The sequence below is a fragment of the Setaria viridis genome, chromosome 5 (assembly GCF_005286985.2).
Source record: "Setaria viridis chromosome 5, Setaria_viridis_v4.0, whole genome shotgun sequence".
Taxonomy (NCBI): Eukaryota; Viridiplantae; Streptophyta; class Magnoliopsida; order Poales; family Poaceae; genus Setaria; species Setaria viridis.
Window position 1 is genome coordinate 12,085,854 of NC_048267.2, and position 21,770 is coordinate 12,107,623.

Sequence of the window (21,770 nt, forward strand, 5' to 3'; positions counted from 1 at the left end):
GCGGGAGAGTTCACGATCACACGCCTGCTCTGACTCGGTGCCATCCGGTCAGTTAATTCGGAAAGCGACGGCGAGACGCAGCGCGTGCGGCACCACCAGCGGGGTGGAATGGTCAGGCCGGAGAGAGATGAGATGAGAGACCCCCCGCCAGACGCCACAGCGACCGGTCACTACCACGCGCCGGCAAGGCGGCAGCCCCCGGCGACCTTGCTGGGACACCACGGGGCACGCGGGGCCAACCCGTCGCCGTCGCCGCGGTCGTCGCGGCACGGGGGGGGAGCACCGTCATCCCGCTGACAACGGCAAGCGGCGAGCGACGTCCGGGCTCCGGGAGGTCAACACTATGCGTGGTGTTGCCGAGAACAGGATGTGTTGCCGAGAACTAAAAATGCTTCACAGGTTTCTGAATGACTTCTGACATTAATTTACAATTGTCACGACAACAGCACAGGGGGAGCTTATGCGACACCCAACCGAGATCACCGGCTGTGCAGGGCACCGGGCTACATCTGAGCTCATTTCGCCCGAACCAAGCCCTTCACACCTCTAGGCTCTATCCCTCTCCCCTTGCATAAATAAACACCACAATTATCATCACAACAAGTGAAGCTATCTGAATGGAACCACACAATTGGTCTCCATTACGAACTAATCAACAACAATAAGAAAATACACTAAAAACAACGGCAACAATTCCTCCAAGTTAGCGATGTTAAGCATCATCAGCGCCTGCCCTAGAGCTTCAGGGTCAGCTCCAGGTCGTCCGATCCAGAGTCCTCATGGATCCGCTCGCCTTCCCACGCCCTCACCAGCCCAGCAGCCTGCTGCGCGCCGTTCGTGCTGCTTCCGAAAGCAAACTCGTCGGAGACGGCATCCATCATGTGAACATCAGAGGGTCGTGGCATGCCTGGGATCGCGGGAGAGCATGTGCCGCTTTGCCCCGGCGTGCACATCCTTGATGAGTTGCCACCAACTGAGATAGATTCTTTGAAGACGCTGAACGGATTAGTGGATACTAGGCTGAAGGTAGGGGAATTCGGACTGGTCGATGAGATTTGGATACTGGCAAGCCATGCAGGGTCAGGCGCCATCGACCGACCAGGACTGGGCGGGGTGGAGTTCACTATAGAGGGGCTGTTTGCGCCGTGCCATGGAGGCTGGACAGCTGATTCATCCCAATCTGTCTTCATCCGAGGTGTCCGGGCAGATGGTGAGCTTAGTGGGGGAGTTACTGGAGCACTGATGGAGCCACCATGGATCAACAGTGGTGGTAGAAGCGGGTGCTTCTTTGATGGAGTACCGTTGGACAATGTCTTGAGCCATGGTAGGATAGGGTTGCCATCGATACCATTAGCCATTTCATTAGGAGGGAGGAAGGGAGAAGATGCACCGCTGGGGAATGAAGAGGAAGTAGGGCTCGCATTGTATGATGCCCGTGGACTTAGTTGGTAGGATGAACATGGGCTTGGTGATACGGAGCACCCAATTGCATCCATGCGTTCTTGAGGCTTGCTTCCCTGTGGGAAAAAAGCAAAGACTCGATCAGTTCTAATGCCACACACTAGAAACATTCAACTTGTGCAGAGCAAGATGAATAAAAATAAAATAACAACAGAACCAATCTTCCAGCACTAGCAATAATCCATGAATTTATAATCATCAAGCACGCCCATTGCGTAATATTGGTACAAAAAGGCTCTTAGTCTGTATAGGTCATCAATTGGTTCACACAACAGCATAGTTGAAAATGCCATGGATCAAATACTATCTACCCAGTAGTGGCAAGAACAGTTCAGTGTACAATCAAACATGCAACAGCTTGTGCAAGGCTTGCAATGTAAATACTAATGAGTTATGAGAAAAAAAAGGAAAAACTATTCTTCAGTCTTGATTGAAACACATATATGCAGATAGTCATCACTTGCTTACGCTGACCTCTCCATAGATGAAAGAGCATCAACACACGAGTGCCAAGCATCGAAGCAAGCAAGCAATGTTCAACATTTGCCTCAGTACAGTCCATACATAACCAAGTGGCATATGACTTGTGAGCTAGTTCAAAGCAATGGCACGGTGTCATCTTGTTCGTACATACTAGTGGAACCCCAACAACCAATCGAGCAATTCGGAATTCAAACAGATTCAGCATATTGGGCTATTGGCTACTGGTGGCTACTGATCCGAAGCGCTGCTAAACAGGACTGCAGGACCAACAGCGAAATGTTGCATTATCAACACGAACTGTCGGAGCACTAGCAGAATTCGATGCCCCAATCCAAGTCCGCCTTCCAATGACCACTCCACTAACGAGCCCCGGAGAACGAGAATCTAGCACCATCTCCGTCAAAATTTCCAGCGGCGAGAAGGGGGGGGATTCCACGAACGCGTCAACACTCCATCCACCCACCACCCGTGCGCGGTCCAGACTGGCATCCCGCACCTTTTGCCCCCCCTCGCCACGTGCAGAACCCACCCACCCACCAAAAAAAATGGAGAGATAGAACAAAAAAATGGAGGAAAATACCAGCAAGCTAGCTAGCTAGCTAGCCAGCTACACAGTTCACATCGTACATCAAGCGCCACAACCTCACCACCCCCACGGCTCACGCCGGCGTGCGCCGACGAGCTCGCGCGCCAAACCGCAGCGCGGAGGGCGGATCGATGGATGGAGGGGAGATCGGGAGGGAAGGGAACGAATCGGCCGGAGCTGCGGGTGGGGGGACCCGCGGGGAGACGAGATCTGCCGGGCGCGGGGAGCGCGTACCTTGCGGTAGGTGGTGCCGTCGGGCTCGACGACCCATCCGGCCTCGTTGCAGAGCGCCTTGAGCACCTCGTTGTTGTCGCAGTGCTTGGGCAGCTTGTACCCGCCGTGCGCGCGGAGGCCCGCGAAGATCTTGGCGGCGATCGCGCGGCGCCGCCGCTCACGGCGCTTGTTGTTCTCCCGCTCCCTCCACGTGGGCATCCGCCCCGCGCCCGCCACCCCCAGCGCCCCTCCTCCTCCTCCTCCTCCCCCGCCGCTCGCCATGCCGAGCCGAGCTGAGTGATCTCCGCTCGCTGAGGAAGGGAAGGGGACGGGACGAGACTGGCCTGGTCCCCGCCTCGTTGGGGTGGGGAGGAAGCGAGAGGAGCTAGAGAGCGAGGAGCCGAGGAGGGGGGGGAAGCGTGAGGCGAGGCGAGAAGGGATCACACGGAAAGGCAACGCACGCTGGGAGCGAGGGGTGGGTTGGGTGAGGGGAGCAGTGGCGTGAGCCTTGAAAGGCTCCCGGCCCGCGCTGGCGGACGACAAGGCCCCTCGATTTCCGGGGTATCCACGCGCCTGCCACCGGGCGGAGCAGGCTAGCGTGCGGGCGAAGCGAGCGAAGCCGATCCCCGCGGGGGTCTCGTCTCAGGGGCAGAACGGGGAAACCGGGCAGCGGCCACCAGCAGCACACTAGCTAGACTAGAGAGACTAGACAGCGGCAGCCCACGAAGCGTGTCCCCCCGCCCGGCGCGGCTCGGTCCACGTCGAGCGGCGCTGCACGTGGGCGCCAGTGGGCTGCGGGCCCCACCTGGCGGCCGGAGGCCCCGGGAGATGGGGGTGGTGCCGTGGTGGGACCTTGGTTGGGGTTGGAGTACGAGAGCGAGCATACCCGGCCCGCGGGGCCATAGGACGGGCCCACCGGCGGGAGGGACACGTGAGCGGGCCCACCGTTGCTTTAGGGATCACGCCTTCGTTTTCTTTTCCATTTTTTCAGTTTTATAAAAACACGATTTCCCGTCTTATTTTAGTCCCGTCTCGGCGTGCGGGCAGAAAGAGCGCAGCGGCCGAACGCCTGCGGGCGCGCGAACAGCAGACGCCGGGGAAGGGAGGGAGGGACCCCTCGCGCTGTCGACACGTGGGGAGGTAGGAGTAGCAGCAGGAGGGCGCGTGCGGTGCGGCGGAGGCGGGGCGTGTGGGAACAGGGGCAAGCGACAAGCGAGGTCGTCTCGGATCGGGAACGGCGTGCGCGGCGCGGGGCCGGGGCCGGCCGCCGGGCGGGCGCGGGCGAGTTTTTTCTACGCGCACCCGTCGCGTGGGACGCCAGTCATAAAGCGTACCTGACCTGTATTTTCTATTGCGAATAAATCCGAAGAAAATCTTAGCTTAGACTGGGGCAGTAAGCACACGATTTTTTTTTTGCAAAATAAAGGTCCCTTCTCACAACTGAAACGATAAACACGAAGTATCATTACGATTTTCTTTATTGGACAACAATGGTGCAAGTATAAGTAGGAATGGATCACATGTGTCCTCCTGGTGCTAGTTGTTTCAAAAAAAAATGGCGTGCTTGGCTGCTACTGCTAGGCCGGGGGACAGGCCATGGTACGCCTAGCGGTGCTCTGGGGCGGGGCGTACGCACGCACACTGTCGCGGAACAGCGCGGCACTGCTGGTGGTGGCATCTCGCTCGCGTCAGAGCGTCGGTGGGACCCACCCAGTCACCACCCCATCCAGCGCGGGGTGAGTGACGACAGGAGGGGACAGACGCGGTTGCGTTACGGGCGTGCGGTGCGGCGACGGGGGCCGCCGGGCCGGGGCACCGTGCGGGGGCTCGCGGCGGGTCCCGTCGCCATCCCCCTGCCCTGACCCCCTCCTCCTGTCCTCCCTCCGCGGCAGCAGCGCTACCAACATGGCACCACGTGATCACGGAAACCGGAGGCCCCCGTCTCCCTGCGGGCGGGCCCCACCTCGCGTGCTCCCTCCCTCAATCGTCATCCTCTGCGGCTCGGTCCCTGTGGCCCTGGCCTGCCAAGGACGGACAGCGACTGGAGTGCCACTGCTTCACCTGGCTCTGGCTGGGAGACTGACCTGCTGGCTGCTGGTCCGTACCCGGAGACTGGCATTTGTTTTCAAAAAAAAAAAACTGGCACTGCCCTGTGGCTGTGCACGCCACGCCTGCTGCGATCCCTGCGCCTATCGATGTGGAATCATGTGACGCCGTATTTGTGTCACGCCCCTCATGTCGCTGGCCTGGCTTCCCGCCAGGCCACCAGCAGCACAGGCGCCGCAGCGGGCCGCGGGTGGCGGGCGAGAGATGCTCTCGAGCCGCGCGCGGCAACGCCCCTCCCCTCCCCGGCGTACGTGGGGATCGAGCACAGCGCGCACTGATGGGCAGGGCTCGCAGTGGGCCACACGCCCACACGGTAGCAAAGCTGCAAGCAGAAGCAGAGCACGGCCGAGCTCTGGACGCGGCCAAGCCAGACCCCAATGCAGAGGAAACGGATCAGCTCTGCTGATTTGATCTCCTCCTCCCAGCATTTCTGCATTTCTACGGTAACATTTCCTGACCTTCTAGGCCATTTTTGCTAGGGAGGAAATGCAGCACATATGATGAACTCAGAAACTGACTTGAAAACAGACGAAAGCCTGCCGCAAGGCTACAAGTTTCCCTACAAAACAGACGCCGCTACTGACGAACCTACTGTGTACGTACTGTACAAGCCAGAGCAAGCACGGGAGAGACGCGATGGACTGTGCCTGCTGCAGTGGTGCTTGCCTATTTCCCTCCGGTGGCCGTGGCTGGCTCCATGAGAGTGAACCCGAAGAAAAGCCAGGGTCACCTGGAAGCGGGAAACGCAACAAAGATGGATGGCTGCAAGTTTCAACGCAACAAATCGAGGAAACCCATCGGCGCGAGCACGAGGCTCGGGGCCGGGCCATGCTGAATGAGGTCAGCCCCCAAGACGAAACTATAACCAGCTGGGAACGGACGGCCCCGAAAACTGGGGGGAAGAAAGCGAAGCATCGCGTGCCGTCCAAGCTCTCCCGTTTCCCTCCCCTCGTCACGCGGAAACGAACGGGAGCGAGTGACAAAGCAGTCAGGCAGGCGGTCATCCATCCAGTTGGACTCCATCGCCGGCTCCCCGCACCGGTGGTGACCGATCCCAGAAACAAACTGACCAGTCTGAAACGGATCTCAATTCTCAAGGACGGCGGCATACCGGTCGGTGCAGAACTCCACGAGCGCAGAGTCCAGAGCACGCACAGGCCAGTCTGAAACCGAGCTAGTAATGTTCAAAAAAGTCTGAAACCGAGCTGCTGCTCGTCCAGGCACGCCAAGCACTGGTGTTAATAAAAAAAAATAGGGCCTGTTCCAATCGAACCAGTCCAGAAATGCACTCTTGAGTCTTGACTTGAGGAGCCAAAAAAAACATCACGCTGCACTGCTACATACAGAATCCAGGGTTCCACGATACGAGTACGTAGCTCGTAGCAAGTAGGATACGGTGTGAAAGGCATCCACATCTGACATCCACCCGTGATGATCTCGGTTAATAAAGGTGGAAAGTGACGGTGCATTATCCTGGAGAAAGGGCGCGCCCAGCTTTCCGGGGTTTCCTGTTGACGAGTTCCTCCATTTCGGTTTCTAAGATCACGATTCAAATGTTACGATCTTTATCAATAATTTAGCCAATAACTTTTTATTTCTATAATTTAAGTATGACTTGGTTAGATTTGTAATTAAATATACTCTCCAATGATTATAAATATATTCAAATGTTACAATCTTTAACCAACAATTTAGTGTCCATAAGTAGTGTCAATCGTGTCAAGACATCAACTCTATAAATTACACCCCGAACCCATGATTTCTTGACGTGGAGCTGTAATAAATTCTCTCTCCTCTCTTCCCTCTCTTATTCTTCATTAGAGATCGTGTCAACACAATGTCTTACAGGAGACTCAATTTCTCCATATTTTTACATCTCTTTCTGTTAACTCTCTTGTTACCTCAGTTTTATGCCTACATAGCATCATATTTAATGCTGTGAAAACTAGCTAAGGTGGAGGGTTAGAATTGTATAATATAAGGGGACGTTTGGATACCAGGGGCTAAACTTTAGCCCTGTCACATCGGATGTTCGGATACTAATTAGGAGGACTAAATATAAGCTAATTATAAAACTAATTGCAGAACTCCTAGGCTAAATCGCGAGACGAATCTATTAAGCCTAATTAATCCATCATTAGTGAATGGTTACTGTAGCATCACATTGTCAAATCATGGACTAATTAGGCTTAATAGGTTCGTCTTGCGATTTAGCCTACAGGTTGTGTAATCAGTTTTGTAATTAGTCTAGGTTTAATACTCCTAATTAGTATCCAGCATTCGATATGATAGGACTAAAATTTAGTCCCCTCCTCCAAACACCCCTTAAGATAAATGAATGGTCTAAGTCTGAATGATATACCACACCCTGTAAATAGGAACAGATAGAGTACTGTGTACAGGGATAGGACAGGGCGGGGGCTCCATTTGCCAATTGGAGCTGCCGGAGCACGCCGCCGACGGCAGGCGCTGCTCCCGATATAAAAATTGTTCGGCCAAACCCATTGCCGGCTTTAAGAACACACAGAGCATGACAGTTTTTAAAAAAGAACAAACGTCAAGGTCGTTGATCGTAAAGAATAAAAAGATCGATCGAGGTCGAAATGTCCTTCGCCTGGTTTACTTCACTCCCAACTTCCAACTTTAGCACTATACAAAAAGAAGATTCTCCATTACATCAAACTTGCGGTACATGCATGGAGTACTAAATGTAGATGAAATTAAAAACTAATTGCACAGTTTTGTTGTACTTTGCGAGACGAATCTTTTGAGCCTAATTAGTTAATGTTTGGACAATAATTTACAAATACAAACGAAACGCTACAGTGTGCTACAGTGCCGGCACAGTAATTTTGACACTCCCAATTTTAATATCTAAACAAGGCCTATCAGATAGGTCTAGTGTGACAGTGAAATCGTGCCTTGTCCGGTCCAAGTGACCTGCAGGTGGGTAAAACCACGTCACATGGAAGTCACACTGATGCTGGACTACTGGTGAAATGCTGAACCTTTACCTTCAGTCCGTCAGGCCCCGGGGAATATGCTTCTGCACTGCGCGAGCAGAATCAATCAGTTCCATTTCTGACAAGAAAAGAGTAAAACAAAGGGGGAACATCATATCCTTGTTGCAAAAAAAGAATTCACATCTGGGGAGTTCAGCGAGATAAGATACGCAGTAGGCGACTAAGGTCTTAGTTCTCAATTTAGGAGTGGTAAAATTGATATTTTGCTATAAATGCGCAACTGTAGCGTTTCGTTTGTATTTGTGAATTATTGTTCAAATAATGACTAATTAGGCTCAAAAGATTCGTCTCGCAAAGTACAACAAAACTGTGCAATTAGTTTTTGATTTCGTCTACATTTAGTACTCCATACATGTACCGCAAGTTTGATGTGATGGGGAATCTTCTTTTTGCATAGTGTCAAAGTTGGGAGTTTGGAGGGAACTAAACATGGCCTAAAGCATGGTAACATTGACTTAGGTAGTGTTTGGTTGCTCGCATGGAAGATGATCCTGTATGGGATGGTTCAGCTGGATGGGTTGATCCTGGATGGGTTGATACAGGTGGGGATGATTCCATCCTGTACCGAGTCGTTCGGTCGATTTTGGCGCCCAGCTCGGTACGGCATCTTCTCGGTATATTCCAAGAATCTGAACCATCTCATCCTGGATGAAGTGGTGCGATTCAACAAACCAAACACTTGGTCGTGCTCAGATCCCGCACCAGTTCATACATGTATCGGTTCATACGAGGAACCAAACACTACCTTAGAGCCTGTTTGGCTCACGAGGACTAAACTTTAGCTCCTGTCACATCGGATGTTTGATACTAATTAGGAGTATTAAATATAGTCTAATTACAAAATTAATTACACAGATGGAGGCTAATTCGTGAGACGAATCTATTAAGTCTAATTAGTCCATGATTTGACAATATGGTGCTACAGTAACCATTTGCTAATGATGGATTAATTAGGCTTAATAGGTTAGTCTCGCGAATTAGCCTAGGGGTTCTACAATTAGTTTTATAATTAGCTCATGTTTAGTCCTAATTAGCATCCGAACATCCAATGTGATAGACTAAAATTTAGCCCTGTATCCAAACAGCCTCTTATGTTGAGCAGCACCATCTGGCCAAGCAAATGATGAACAAGTCATTGCAAATAGGATACACTATCCTCTTTTTATTTTATATATATGCAAAGGGTTATTGGAATACTGCAATTGACACAGTTGCTTCCAATGGAAAGTAACCTTAAACAAGGATTATCATCTCGATGAATGATTGTCAAACATGCGGTGCTTCAGCGATAAGGAACTTGACAAATGTGCATATCAAAATTGAGGGATAAGGGTACCCACGGGTTCCCGCCAATCAGGATACTGGTTAGCCTTTACAGGCGGGCCCGTCCGACCACGCCGTGCTAGCCAAGACATGAAGATACGTGAAGCACGAGCTCGGAGGCCGGGCGAACGGATTCCGCCCAGATATTGCGGGATACTTGTTGTAGTCCGACTCAAATTGCTTTCCATGTAACAACCGACTAGGATTAGATCCTATCCGATTATAACCCTAGGTCGTCAACCTATATAAGGCATCTAGGGATGCCCCCTGAGAGTGCCTCAACTCAACCCAACGCATCTCATACCAGCAATACAATCCATCAAAACACAGGATGTAGGGTATTACTCTCTGAAGGTCCGAACCTATCTAAACCTTACGTCTCTATGTTACCATTCGAGTTCTTGATCTTACAATCTCCACCGCCTACAAATCTACCACCTGGGTAACCCCCTAGTGGACTGCCGATCACTAAATCCGACAGTTGGCGTGCCAGGTAGGATTGATCGTGAGATCCTCCCTAGCGACTCGATAGTATCTCGCCCTGGCGTCATCTTCCCCGAGAGCATGAAGGACTTCCTGGCAAATCCGATCCAGCTCCGCTTTGGGAGCATGCCGGTGTACTTCGACTCCGCCGCCTCCGTCGCCGACTCGGTGTCCACCGCCAGCTCGGCATCCGTCGGACCTAAATCAACGGAGCAAGACCTAATCATAGAGGATCCCGCACATCCTCGCAGCAAACCGCCCACCAACATTCTCCGATCTAATCACGGAGCTAGATCGCATCAGCAACACCATTGCTAAGTGCATCAACCTCTCCGAGGTGGCACTACGTCCTGGAAGGTTGGTGCAGTACTCTTCCCGCGCCCCTTTTGGCATCAAGAACTCGGCTGCTGTGTTTTCCGAAAAACTCATGCAATCCTTCCAGATCCAATTTGACGACCCATCCGAACCCACCCAATTTCCGGACTGTGGCGAGTTCCAGGTCCGTCTCTTCGCCCTCACCCCAAACCCTATGGCGAGGGCGACGACGGAAGCTCTACGTCACTAGATCAGGGAGTCTTCGCTGCCTCCGTCGACGAACCTCCTCGTGATGGTGAAACTTCCTCCCAGGAGGAAGAGCGCAACGAGAGAAATCGAGACCGCGCCAGACGCCACCAACAGGAATGAGTCGAGCAAGTTCCTCAGCCCCCTGCTGCCCTCATGGCGGCTGGTGCACCTCCCGTCCCACCGGTCCGACCCAACGGCACCGTCAATGGTGGCTAGGATGACGCAGAAGGTCGGCAGAGGCACCCTAACCCACCACGTGCTTGCAATCTACAGGCCGACTTAGAACATGCCGGTCACGATGTCTTCACCACACCCCAGGCCAACCTGGGGGCTGTTTTTACTGACTTGGAAAATCTTCCAGAATCGGAGCAATTACAGCGGATCCGAGCACGCATCCACGTCGCTAATGCTTAGATCGAGGAAAAGGCCCAGGCCCCAGCATGCTCAAAAAGCCGATCATCACACTCCAGATCTACATCTACCCAGCACTTCCGAAGCCGATATACTAAGCGTAGATCCGATTGCAACCAATCCGATCACAACCGCCGCAGGGGAGGTCGGCTGGAACCCATCCAGGAGGAGGAGGTGGACCAATCCCAAAGCAATACTACTACCCCGACGACGACGACGACTGCCGACCAGATAATCACCACCGTGACAAACCGTCACCGCGATGGGCGAGGAGACGGCGAACACCACGGTTAGCGTGGTCAACAACCTGATCGCGACCTCCGCGACAACCTCCACGACCTCCATGGTGAGCTCAACAACCGTCACCAGGAGCGGGATGTGGCGGAGCTCCACCGGCGTGCCCAGTACAACCGCGACTTCAACTCTCCAGTTGTCGGCAACCAACCAAACCGCGACATGGAGCAAGAGGCCCGCAACCGTCGGGAAGAGGAGCTGCGCTGCCATGACGATTACGACCGTCGCTACGGCGTCCCAGTGATGTCTACAATCCACCCCAGTGTGACAACGGGGCACGTCCCTGGACCCCACCAGTACACTGCCTCATGGAAGATGACGACATGGACATCAACAGGATTGCCACGCCTCAGGGCTGTCCAGTGGCCACACACCTTCAAGCCAGCCATCAATGAGAAGTACGATGATCGCTCTGACCTGAAGATCTGGCTAAGACATACTGCACCGCAGTTCAAGGCTACGCACGGCACCTACCACCAGATGACTGCCTACTTTCCGGTGGTCATGGGAAGTGCAGCTCTCCTATGACTCGAAAACCTCCCACGAGGCTGTATCGACACATGAGGACAGCTCGCCCGAGCCTTCACCCGAAACTATCATGCTACATACACTCGACCTGGAAACACAGAAAAACTCGACCAAGTCCGCCAGCGGAAGAATGAAACTCTCCGCGAGTACGTTAACCGTTTCTTCGACAATCGCAACGGGCTTGCCAGCATTGAAGACCGTGACATCATCTGGTACTTCCGCACTGACCTCAAGAACCGCTTGATGTTCCGCACCATGTTCCAAGCCGCTCCCAAGATGGTCGGACACATGATGCAGATCGTCAACCTTCACGCTGACACAGATGAGGCCAAGCACGTCCAATTCCAGGATGGCAAGAATCACCACAATGATGACGACGAACCGCCAACCCATCAAGACCACCAGCACCAACCCCGACCAAAGCCCTGCCGACCTCGGAAGAGGGCCCCTGAGGTCCTCGCCGCCGAAGCCAACTTTGCGAGGCAAACAACATTCTTCCAGGAGGAGTTCGACGATACGTTGAACGTCCCGTGCCCCTTCCACAAGGACGCACGCCACAACCTTCGGGACTGCACGGTCCTCAAGAAAGAGCTCGCCGTCCCGATTGAATACAAGTGGCCTCATCAAAATGACTACCACAAGGAATATAATTGTCATGACAACTGCCGCCGCAACGACCAACACAAGAAGAGCGCATCGTGACCAGCGCAACCCCGACACCAACTAGGGCACCAGCAATGACAACGATGAGTTTCATTGTCCCGAGCGAGAGGTGAACATCATCATCGGCGCCCCTAAGCCTTTTTGCAGCTATCGCAAGCACAAAATGCAAAAGCGGGAAGTGCACTTCATTTGCGTCACACCAGTTCAGTATCTACGCTGGTCGGAGATGCCCATATCCTTCTCCAGGGAAGATCCTTGGGTGCACATCCCGAACCCCGAGTCTTACCTGTTGTTAGTTTGTCCCACCATTGATAGAGTCCTCCTCTCCAAGGTGTTGATCGACAGCGGCAGCGGCCTCAACATCATCTTCACCGAGACCCTGAAGCGCATGAACTTTAACTTTGAGCAGCTCCTTCCCTACGAAGACCCTTGAAAGAATCTAGAATGTTGACTAGAGGGGGGGTGAATAGTCGAACCGTAAATTTTTACAACTTCAATTAATTTTATCAGCGACTTCCAGAGATTTCCGAAGATTGTTCTAGAAATTCCGAAACTTTCAGAATTTCCAGAGAAATCTCCGAATTCTTCGGAGATTAGAGGATTTGAACTACAACCTTATGAAAAACTTGCTAAGAAGTAAATCGTCGAATATAGGTTATGCAACAGGTTATTCTAGGCCTTTGGCACAAGATAGAACAGTTGAAAACTTGCTAGAAATGTAGATCGAGCACAAACTCTAGAAATATGTTCTATGCTTGAATATGAACAAAATTAAAAACAACAAGCACAAGAGACACAAGGATTTGTTTCCCGAAATTCAGCTTCACACCTTGAAGCCTACGTCTCCGTTGAGGACCCATGAAGGGTGAGATTTTCACTCCTAAGCCACTTTGCTCCCTCTAGCGACCACAAAGATCAAGCTAGAGTCACTTACTCAATCGTCAGGGTAATACAAACTTCCCGTGGGAGCCCACACTCCTTGGATGCTCCACGGGCAACGCCTAGCTGGCTAGGAGCTTCAAGCTCCAAGAGTAACAAAAGCGGAAACACCAGCTTGACGAAGAAAAAAGGTTGTCAAGAGATGAGAAATCGGCTCACTAGCACTCTCTCTTTCCCTTCCCTTGAATCCCTCCTTAAATCCCCATCAAATCTCACCAAGAATGCTAATGGGGAGTGCAGAGGGGAGCTTGAATGCTATTCAGAAGTTCAACACGAAGTTAGGTCAAGAGAGTGACTGTGGGAGGGGGTGAGCAGGTATTTATGCCCCTTCACCCCGAAGCTAGCCATTAGGGGTTAAGTTGTGGAATTTTTCGGAAATTTTTTTTGGAAACTTCTGGAACCTTCGAATTCTTCCGAAAAGCTCTCGACCTCCGGAAACTCTGTAAACTCCGGAAAATTCCGAAACTCTCAAGTTAGCACCAATCTAAGTATCCCCATGTGATGTGCAGGTGCAAAGATGTCTCTCATAGGTTTGTTAGGTCATCTTGAGCACCTTTTTCAATGTAAAGATCAGAGATTACGCATCCCTCTTAATAGTGCGGCATTTCTATACTCAAATTGAAACCGAAAATAAATTTAGTCTTCAAAGTATGTCGTTTATCTATTCATTTCCTTTCGAGTGGTCAATCACAAGTGCTTCATGTCCAATAATCCTTTTAAACCTGCTTATGCACTTGAAAATTTGTTAGATACTTAAGCTTGCATCAGTAATTCACCAAAACCCACTTAAGGGGCCAAGATACTATTCAACGATATAGTACCCGGCAAAAGATCCTATCCTATCAGGAGAGTCGTCCTGCCAGTCATGTTCGGCACCCCCAACAACTACCGCACCAAGCACCTCACCTTCGAGGTTGCCAATTTCAAGGCCTCCTACCATGTCATCTTTGGCAGGCCAATGCTGGCGAGGTTCATGGCGATCCCCAACCAAACCTACCTTATCCTCAAGATGCCAGATCCAAACAGCGTGGTCCCCATCTTCTGTGATGTTGAAACATCCTACAAGTGCGACACGAAAGTCGTGCAGCTAGCCAAGACCCTGGAGTACTCGACTAATGCCACCATGATGCTCGCCGAGTCCAAGAAGGTAGACCAGAGTCAGCTGACGATCCTAGAGGTGGACCCGACACCCATGACGCTGCAGCCCGACCCGCAAGCCAAGAAGATCTGCCTCGGCTTGGAAGACCCCTCCAAGATGGACCTCATCGGGGCCGGCCTCACCCCCAAATAGGAAGACGCGCTCAGCAGCTTCCTCTAGGACAACTTGGACATATTCGCGTGGAAACCATCTTATATGCCCGGTGTCCCACGAGAGTAGGCTGAGCACTCCTTGGAGCTAAGCAAGACAACAAGGCCGGTCAAACAGAAGCTTCGTCGTTTCGCTCAAGATCACAAGAAGGCCATTAAGGTAGAAATAAATAAGCTCTTAGCTGTCGGTTTCATCCGTGAATGTAAGTACCCCGACTGGTTAGCAAATCCAGTCCTTGTAAAAAAGAAGATTGGTGAATGGAGAATATGTATCGACTACACCAATCTCAACAGACACTACCTTAAAGACCCCTTCCCTCTTCCTCGCATCAACCAAGTCATGGACTCCACGACCGGTTGCATCCTGCTGTGCTTCCTCAATTGCTACTCAGGCTATCATCAGATCGCCCTCAACCTCGTCGACCAAGGTAGAACTACATTCATAACGCCCTACGGCATCTACTGCTACAACACCATGACCTTTGGGTTAAAAAATGCCGGCGCCACCTACCAGAAGGCAATCCAGGGTTGCCTCAAGAAACAACTCGACAAAATCGTAGAGGCCTACGTCGACGACATAGCTGTCAAGACCAAAGACGAAGAGAACTTCATCACCAACCTTACCCAAACCTTCGATAGTCTCTGGGCCTATCGATGGAAACTCAACTCGGGGAAATGTGTCTTCGGTGTCTCGTCCGGAAAGCTCCTAGGCTTCATGGTCAGCCAACACAGCATCGAAGCCAACCCTGTCAAAGTGGACGCCATTAGGAACCACTACAAGAAAACCTTCTTTCTATGACAAAAATCCTCATGACGGGGCAAATTTTTGTCATATAATATATCATAATATGACGCAAAAGTTTGTAGCGTCATAAAATCAAGACAGTCAGAACTAGTTATGACGACACTATTTTTTTGTCACATAAAGGTACCAAATGTCGTCACAAAATGTAAATCGCTAGGAGCCGGTTGACGATGGCGTTTCTATGATGATATGTGTTGTTTTTATGTGACGGATGTGGAGCGTCACTATTTGTTATTTCAAATATGTGCCCAGCAGCGCGAGCAGGCGGCCCAGCTGCGAGCTAAAATGCAAAAAAGGAGAGCAACTGCTGGAACTGGGAATCGAACCCGAGACATTACAATGGAGTCACGCATGCCTTACCACTAGGCTACTGGCTCAGTTGTGTTTTGTCTTTGCATGGCCAATTTTTATATAACATGATACTGATCATGATTTGGGTTGAAGAACACATGAATAGTTGATCTTTCTCTTTTTAATCTAGAATCAAAATCTGTAGCTGGTATTTCTCCATCATACATTATCCAAATTTGATGAGGTTTTGTTCTAAATTTTCCTAAAATCACCATCTTTTCTTTAATGGTGTTCGTTTGTATGTTAATTACTATTTCTTAATTTTTTTCATTTGACATGTTTTCTTCCAACTAAATAGAGAATAGATAAAACATGTTTTTTGCGTAAAAATTGGTAACATAACTTCATATTTTCTAATGTCATGGTAAACATAAGGTTCTATCCAACTTTGAGGTGCATACGAGTTCGAACATGTAAAGTGCTACTTAAATCTCAAAGTTTAACTTGAGTTAGTAGAAACTATGTGAGAGATGTGTCCATTTGTAAACAATATACAGTACAACTTTACTAAAATCTTATAAAACTTTTATGACACGCTTATAGACGTAAAATATGTTGTCATGTCAATTTGTAGAATTTTTTTGACCAAATTTAGATATTATTGTAATTATTATGTGGTAATTTGGAGATAGAAGTTTGAATTGTCCCTAGAATACAATTGAATTATTATATATATCTCCAAGGCATGGGCTATAATTGAACATAGAAGCCTAAATATAATTTTGTGCATTTTTTGAATCTTATAGGAGCACACATAGTTCAACTTGGAATTACTTTTGATAAGAACGTAAAAAATCATTTAAATGATAGAAAATACTAAATCTGTTAAAAAATTCTTGAAACTTCTACATGACAACTTAAATGTTGTCTATTACATGTAAACAAATAATAGGGTATATAAAATAATGATTTTGCAAGTTACTTCAAAGGGTGTATTAATTAGTTAGTTAAAAAATAGAAAAATAACTTTTTTGCACAACAAGTGGCAATGTAAATTAACAAATGTCAACAACAGGGTAAAGGTAAGGTTGTGTCCAATTTTGAGGTGTGTACGAGTTCGAATATGTAAAGTGCTACTCAAATCTCAAAGTTTGACTTGAGTTGTGTGAAATAATGTGATAGGTCTATCTATTTTGTGAACAACATACACTCCAATTTTTGTAAAATCTTATGAAACTTTTATGTCAAGCTTATACGTCAATAAATTGATTCTATAGCAATTTTCAGAATTTTCGAAAAAGTTTTAGGTATTATTACCATTATTTTATAATAAGGTTGCAAGTAGAAGTTTGAATTATCCCTAGAAAAAATTTGAATATATCATCTATTTTCAATATATGAGCTATAATAGAACAGAGATACTTAAAATATATTTTTGAAGAATTTTTTAAATATTATTTGAGATACATGTAGTTCAAATTGTAATTACTTTCAATAAACCTGCAAAAAATTATTTAAAATGTTGAAAATAGTAAATGCATTTGAAATTTATTGAAACTTTGACAAGGCAACTTATATGTAGTCTATTGTATATAAAAATATATCAGTGCATATTAGATAATTATTTTTGTGTGTTACTTCACAATGGTGCAATAAAATCAAAAAAGGAAAAGAAAAACATTAAGCAAAGAAGGAATGAAAGATGGCATGTTTCGGCCCAAATGGCCCAATTATCTGCGGCCGTTCATCACCGATCCAATGGCTCTAATTGTGCTCCCATAGTATATATTCCAGTGCCCAAACGCCAAAACCTACCTCGCGCCTCCCTCCCCAGCCACCCCTGCCCCCCCTCCCCAGCCACCTCCCGACGCCTCCCTTTCCCTCTCCCTCACTCAAATCCTATCGAGCGAGAGCCAAGCCGTCGGCCCCAGCTGATCATGTGGACCTCTACTACCCCACCTTGCTAGTCACCACCACCTCCCCCTTTCCCTTCACGCTCCCTGCTCCTCCTTGCTCTTGGAATTCGGACTGTTGCCCGACACCCGGTGCGAATTTCTACCTACAGGTGTTGAGGTGCCTCCCAAAACGCGACTCGGGGAAGCTGCCACCGCCGCCGGTTGGAGGAGGCACTGGGCTGTCGATTCGGAAGGTAGCGGGTCGAGGAGGGTTCCGAGCCGCGCCGTTCGACGCATCGTGCGGGCTCGCGTTCGTGACGGTGGCGGGGGTGCTCATGCTCTAGGGGGCGCAGTAGGTGATGGCCACCGCGCAGTTCGGGGGTATGCAGCCGGCGGATGTGCTAGGGGATCTCGGGGACATCAGCACAGGTTTCTCTTCAGTTAAGAGAACTGTCTCTGCTCTTTGATGATTTCCGAGCTCAAAATTTTTTAGTTACCGGCAGGTTGATTGCGATTTCTTATTCTAGTTTATAATAATCTCTCATTCCCTAATCTTTGTAACGACATTTAATCTGCATTTCAGGCTTTCCTGTTGATCTTCTTTTCTGAGCTAGGAGACAGAACGTTCTTCATTGCGGTAAGTACTCGCTAGTCACAACTCACTCCACAAACAAAGTGAGGTTATTCTTATGTAGTCAGATCTATTTACGAACGTTCATTGTCTAAATTGCACTATTGAATATTGATAGAAAGAGAGTGCTTTTATGAAACGAATGAAACATAAATTTAACTTGGTGTCCTGGTACAGACTTTTCCAGTGTCCGCCTTGAGCATTCAGAGTTCATCTGATTACACAAGTTTCTGCAGAGCTTGAAGAGCGTATACTACAACATCTAGCTGTTGCCGCTGCAATGGGAAGGGCGTATCATCTTGGAAGAAGGGAGGGGCATAGGGGCTGATCTAACTGTTGGACTGTTTGTAGCTGTTTCTGGAAGCAAAGAAACATGAAGTATTGTTGTTTTTGAATGATTTGAATGTAATTGCTGAATGATCTAAATTTATTTGCTGGAATCTGAATGCCATTTTGGTTGATGGGTTGATATAATTTGGTATGTATTTTCGGCTGAAACGATCATTGTGATATATGGGCTAAGATTGCATTTGGTGTTCAAGGCCTATTTAGTGGGTGTGGGCTGAAAAATGGCCCAACTGAGTGGCCCAGTTCTAAAATGGGCAATGAATGCTAGGGTATTCATTGTGATGGTTGGTGTATTAGGTGACGAGTTGACCTACCAATATGTGGCAGTTGCAGTCGTCATTAAATTACAACAATATATGACGACACAACAAAACCATCACAAAAGGTCATGACATTTTGTGATGGTTTTCCATATTGTCGTCACAAGGTACATTTAGCGATGGTCGATATATGATGATCTTCATGACGATGGTTTGTTGTCATATCATTCTTTTTCTGACAAATTATGTACTTTCTATGACACTTTCAGTTTGTTATAAAAGCCCAGATTTTTTGTAGTGAACATGGCGCAACCGGCCGGCAAAAAGGACGTCATCAAGCTCATAGGCATGATGGCAGCCGTTAGCCGTTTCATCAGCAAGCTCAGTGAAAAGGGACTCCCCTTCTTCAAGCTGCTCAAGAAGGCGGACAATCCTCTCCACTCCTCCCATCTTGACAGCCCCGGCCGACCAAGAAACACTGCAGCTATACATCTCCACGACAACACACGTTGTGAGCCCGGTGCTAGTTGTAGAACGCGAAGAACCCGGCCACGCCCACATGGTGCGAAGGCCAGTATATTACGTTAGCGAGGTCCTAAACGACTCTAAGATCCGCTACACGCAGGTCTAGAAATTACTCTACGCAATCCTGATCACCTCCCGTAAATTGTGTCACTATTTCCAAGTGCACAAGATCTGAGTGGTTTCCTCCTACCCAATCGGCAAAATCCTACACAACAGGGACGTCCACGGCCGAGTCATCAAATGGTTTGTGGAACTCGGGGAATTCAACATCAACTTCTGCCCACGTCAAGCGATCAAGTCCCAGATCCTGGCTGACTTCATCGTTGAGTGGACTAAGAGCCGCCCTCCCTAGAGAGGCCAGAGCACTGGATCATATACTTCGACGGCGCCCTCAACCTTGAAGGGGCCGGCGCTTGGGTCCTCTTCATATCCCCAAAAGGCAAGCAGCTCAAGTACGTTCTCCAGATACATTACAAGGCCACCAACAATGGCGCCGAGTACGAGGCCCTCATACACGGGCTCCGCATTGCCGCCTGGCTCGGCATTAAGCGCATCCTCGCGTTCGGCGACTCCGAGGTTGTCATCGAGCAGGTTAACAACTCCTGAGAATGCACCAAGGAAACCATGGATGCCTACTATGCTGAGGTCCGCAAAGTCAAGGCTCACTTCGACAGCCTCGATTTCCATCACGTCCCTAGGGAACACAACGTCGCCGCCTACGTCCTATCCAAGCTCGGCAGGAAATGCGCCCCAAGTCCCGGTCGGCGTGTTCGTCCAAGACCTACGAAAACTCTCTATCAAGATCCTGGACTCAGACCAAGCTGACAGCAACGCCCAACCTCAAGCCGACCTAATGTCCACCGATGTCCTGATGATCGAGATGGAGGAAGACTAGCACGCACCCTTGATTGCATTTATCACCGACAACATGTCTCCCAAGGACAAAGCCGAGCATGAAAAACTCACACAATGCAGCACCAACTACGTTGTGATCAGCAAGAAATTGAACAGGAAGGCCGCATCTACTAGCATCCTGATGAAGTGCATCCTCTACAATGAAAGCCTCGAACTCCTCCACGAAATCCACTCAGGTTTGTACGGGGATCACGCCGCCTCGGGTAGCCTGGTTGGGAAAGTGTTCCAATCAGGCTTCTACTTGCCAACCACTATCGCCGATGCAAAAGAGCTTGTCCAGAGGTGTAAAAGATGCCAGTTCTTTTCCAAGCAGCAGCACCTCCCAGCCCAAAACTCTACGCATCATCCCACCATCCTCTCCCTTTGCATGCTTTGGGATGGATATGATCGCACCCTTCAAGACTGCTCCGGGTGAATACACCCACATCTTTATGGCAGTCGACAAATTCACCAAGTGGATTGAGATCAAGGCTGTCACCAGCACAAAGTCAGCCAAAGCCGCCCAGTTTATTAAGGAAATCACCTATTACTTTGGATTCCATAGGATCTGAGTTCTGGGATTTTTGTCAAGACAACCTAATCGACGTGTACTACTCTTCAGTAGCTCACCCACGCTGCAATGGTCAAGTTGATCGTGTGAATGGGATGGTCCTCCACTCCCTCAAGTCTCGCATCTTTGACGACGTATCCAAATACGCCACCAGGTGGCTCCACGAGTTACCCCATGTCATTTGGGGCCTGCGAACCCAAAAGAGTCAAGCTGCCAGCTATACTCCCTTCTTCCTAGTATACGGCTCCGAGGAAGTGTTGCCAACGGACGTGGCCTTCGGCGCCCCACGGATCCAATACTACGAGGAGGGTGACATCGACAGTCTGGAAGAACACCGCGTGGCGGCTCTTATCCAGCACGGGCGGCACGAGCAGCAGATTCGATGATACCACAACAAGAATGTCTAGGAATGCTCATTCAACGTTGGCGACCTAGTGCTCCGCCAGATCAAGTCCACCAAAGACATGCACAAGCTGTCGGCCCCCTGGGAGGGCCCCTTCATCGTCAAAAAGGTCATACCACCCGGTACATACCGGCTGAAGTGGGTGGACGGCTCATGCATCCCCAACCCATGGAGCATCTAGTACCTACGATGCTTCTACCCTTAGAATATAAAAGCTATGTACTCTTTCAACTTTCTCATATTGAATAAATAAAACCCCAGAGGTTCTTTGCGTACCTACTACCTTCTCGCTTTCTTAGCCACGCTTTTAATCATGCTCGGGAGTTGTCTGACCTGTTCGAAAGACCACACCCTTGCCTTTACGCTCGGGGGCTTCCCCCACTATGCGTTGACCTCCGAGTCCGAACTTTTTTCCTACCCCTCTCAAGGTTGTGTGACTAACTTGTGTGGACAGCGTCCTAGCATGCGAAACCTAGACAACCTTGCGTTCACCTCCCCTACAAAGATCGAGATCCGGCACTCTGCTTGTGTGGACAGCGTCCTAGCATGCGAAACCTAGACAACCTTGCGTTCACCTCCTCTACAAAGCTCAAGATCCGCTCTCAGCAGAGTGCCGATCAGGCAAGGCTAGACGCTTAGTGGATACACGCCTAAGCCACACGGTGTTCTGTCAAACATACCAAGGGAGGGAAGGAGTTTTGCCTTTACATAAGTTAATCAAAAAAATTTCTCACCCCACGGCACATATTGATACATTTTACA

The 21,770-nt window shown here is 49.5% G+C and overlaps 3 protein-coding genes across 3 annotated transcripts; 2 read left to right on the forward strand and 1 right to left on the reverse strand.

The window, feature by feature from the left end:
• Positions 1–400: 400 nt before the first annotated feature.
• LOC117857230 (protein BZR1 homolog 2) lies at positions 401–3,162 on the reverse strand. Its single transcript, XM_034739755.2, has 2 exons — positions 2,765–3,162; positions 401–1,517 (listed from the first exon to the last, which is right to left on the reverse strand). Exons 1-2 carry the CDS (start codon positions 3,023–3,025, stop codon positions 735–737), a joined length of 1,044 nt encoding a protein of 347 aa, XP_034595646.1. The 5' UTR covers positions 3,026–3,162; the 3' UTR covers positions 401–734.
• Positions 3,163–17,735: 14,573 nt separating this feature from the next.
• Positions 17,736–19,746, forward strand: LOC117856226 (GDT1-like protein 1, chloroplastic). The gene is made up of 3 exons (XM_034738634.1): positions 17,736–17,828; positions 17,960–18,013; positions 19,480–19,746. Exons 1-3 carry the CDS (start codon positions 17,736–17,738, stop codon positions 19,744–19,746), a joined length of 414 nt encoding a protein of 137 aa, XP_034594525.1.
• A 322-nt stretch (positions 19,747–20,068) lies between these two features.
• On the forward strand, positions 20,069–20,991 carry LOC140222788 (uncharacterized). The gene is made up of 2 exons (XM_072293921.1): positions 20,069–20,231; positions 20,600–20,991. The coding sequence occupies exons 1-2, from the start codon at positions 20,069–20,071 to the stop codon at positions 20,989–20,991; spliced, it is 555 nt and encodes a 184-aa protein (XP_072150022.1).
• The last annotated feature ends 779 nt before the right edge of the window (positions 20,992–21,770 follow it).